Source organism: Fulmarus glacialis, unplaced genomic scaffold, assembly GCF_000690835.1.
Source record: "Fulmarus glacialis isolate BGI_N327 unplaced genomic scaffold, ASM69083v1 scaffold2043, whole genome shotgun sequence".
Lineage (NCBI taxonomy): Eukaryota > Metazoa > Chordata > Aves > Procellariiformes > Procellariidae > Fulmarus > Fulmarus glacialis.
The window spans coordinates 1-2,937 of NW_009203391.1; the positions used below are offsets into that span (position 1 = coordinate 1).

General features: G+C 42.5%; 1 protein-coding gene across 1 annotated transcript; it reads right to left on the reverse strand.

Annotated features, from left to right (window-relative positions):
• Positions 1-971: 971 nt before the first annotated feature.
• On the reverse strand, positions 972-1,921 carry LOC104074472 (taste receptor type 2 member 9-like; the record flags this gene model as incomplete). Its single annotated transcript, XM_009574602.1, has 1 exon — positions 972-1,921. A coding segment is annotated over exon 1 (950 nt), but the record flags the coding sequence as incomplete, so codon positions are not given.
• Positions 1,922-2,937: the final 1,016 nt, after the last annotated feature.

The window sequence follows — 2,937 nt, forward strand, 5'->3', positions numbered from 1 at the left end:
CTGCCAGGCAGTGTTTTTGCCCTTTCTTAAATATATTTTTCCAGAGGAGCCACCAGCATCAGTGATGGGCTGAGCTGTGTCCTGTGGTGGGTCCATTGGAGCCAGCTGGAACTGGCTTTCCCTGGCACAGGGCAGCCTTGACCTTGCCTCACAGAGATCCCCCTAGACCCCCCAGCTGCCAGCACCTGGCACGAACACCCCGAACATCTGCCCATGGGTCACTGCGAGATGAAAACATGACTTTATTCCACACCGCACTCTTCATAAAAACCACCTTCCTCAGTGTTTTACCAAGCCAGAGTCCATTGGTAAAAGCAGATCTCATAAAAAAGTAAAAGCAGACCAGGAGAGCAGTTGCACAGAGCAGGGAAAATCATGGTTTTGCATGAAGTGGGGCAGGGAGAGGACACGTAAGGCTGGCGTGGGAAGTGGGGTCTCCACCCCACTTGTCCACCCCGAGGCCATTTCTGCGTTGCTGTTTATAAGCCAGTAACAACCTCTGCTGAATAATAGTGATCAACACATTCACACAGAAGTTATAAACCAATGCAAGAGAGTGATACAACTCATAATATTACAAAGTACACAGCCACAGCAGAAATAAAGGTAAAACAAAATAGATACAAACATGTTGTTTAGTTAAGTAGTTTCAATCAGCAAATATCAAAGCATTTTTAGAAGGTTTGCAGTATTGTTATTCCCCTTTTGCAGCTAGCCCATGTACGAGGTCTAAATTACTTTGCTACTGACAATAATTTAACTCAAAGTGTTATCTAAATCAAATTATAATACTAATTTATTTAACTCATAATAATTTATTTCAAAGAATTTTAGTGAAGTTTAGATGGTGAAGATAGAACATCTGTATCACCTACAGTAGCTGGAGACTTGCATTAGAGATTGAATTACTTGTTTTTTATAATAAAATATCAACATTTTTAATGGGCTCCAGCTTTTATTACAGTTCCTACCTCGTGCAAGCCTTGCACTTCACACAGGGCAGAATCCTTAGCAGTGTCTTTTCCAGTTTGGGATTGCTGAAAATCAGAATAAGGGAATGAACAGCCGGAAAAGCATACTGAAATACTAAAATGAGAAACGTCATAGGATTTTCCTTCTTTGTGACATAAATCAGCGTCAAGACCAAACATGTAAAGTTAATGCTGTAAATGAAGAAAAAGGACAGAATAGATTTCATGGCTTTGATATGGGCATCCATGCTGAGGTTTTTCACTGAGTTTGTCTGCATCTTGCGTTTGTGACTCCAGAGAGAAAAGAGGAGGAGAAGAGCAGAAAAGATTACTGCTGTGAATGCAGTGGCAAATCCGAAGCCGCTGATAAAAAAAATAGGGTAAAAATGTTCATCCATTCTGACACTCAGTTTCCAGAAATTTCCTAGGGTGGTGGAATTGAGGTTGTTACAGTGCGCTTCATCAGTGATGTTGTAGACAAGGATGCAGATGACCAGGGATAACAGCGCTGAACCCAACAACAGCCATGGCACAATCCTGTCAATTTTTACTTTCAGGTAGATGAAGAAGATGTGCCTGAAATTTGCAATTTTTATACAATAAAAAACAGAAAGACAAGCAGAAACCCACAAATTGGAAAAATTTAAGAAGCTTTGAATAGCTGCAAATAGTTGGGGTATGGGGTGAACATAAAAGCACCAGGGGTAAATTATTGAAAGAAATAAATACACCCATGTGATGCACAAATACCAAAACCTGGAGCATCCCAGAAACATCAAGATCTTCTCGTTAGAGTTAAAGCTTTTCTTTTTGACCCAAGCAAAACAAAGCACAGAAACAATGAAACTGTTTATCCACATGCCAGCAAATGCCTCAAGCGTGATGATGACCATAGCCATGACATCGTATGAAGTGGCATTAAATTTATCTTGAGAGTAACAAGCTTCCATCCTCCAAGGTGGGTAGCGGTGCGGTGCTGGAAAAGTAGGTTGTTGCACCAATGCTTAATGCAGGTTAGCAGCTGCTGTTCTCTGAGTGTCACGTATGGAAACCGGAGCTTTATGGAGCTGCTGGTGGTGGGGTTTTTGGTGCTGCTCCAATTCAGAGCAGGGCAGGTGCAGGAATGTAAATGTGCTGGGTATTCCCTTACCTGGTATCAGTGTCAGTCATCAATATTTGAATTTCAGTTCAGAAGAGCTATGTTGGCTGACGCAAACAACATAGATGTTTTTTCGCAGTGGTTTAGTGACTGTTCAATGTTTGATCGCTGTCAGGATTCACTGTCTGGGTTCTTCTGTCCCTTTGTCGCCTGTGATGCTGAAGCGGAGGGGTGCGCTCGGCAAAGCACGGTCAGGGGAGTCGCTGTCCTCTTTCATCCGAGAGTCCAGGAGCTGCAAAATTCAACCAATTCAGCTGCTGGAAACTGGAGTTCATTTTGATCCTCCACAGGCACTGAAATCCATGTTCGTTTTCCCAATGGTAATGCCTTAGTCGTAAGTGAAGAGCCACATGGTAGGGGGAGGGCATTGAAGGAAAAGCAGGACTTTCTTTTAAAGGTTTAAGTTGAAGCATATAGAGGAAAAGGGCAAAAATAAGCTTGAGTCCCTGTGCCAGGGTTCAAAACTCATCTGCTAGCAATATGAAGACTTTTAGGGATAGGACCGTGCTGGGTTCCGGCCACACTGAAATACCCTCAAGCTTCCAAATTGCTTTAAGTCCTGAAAACTGTGTTTTTTTAACAGGCAAAGTGTGTTAAGTTCTGTAGGGTATGGACTGCCTATAGACTTAGGTTTTGTACAGGACCTTGCCCATTGGACCTTGCACATCGGGACCACAGTTACCAACTAGACCTTGGCTGATGCTGTGGTGTAATCAGGAGAAATTTAAATCACAACAAATAGCTATATAGCTACAAGAAATAAACCACCAGCATTTTCTCTCTTCAGAAGGATGCACTTGTTTTCTG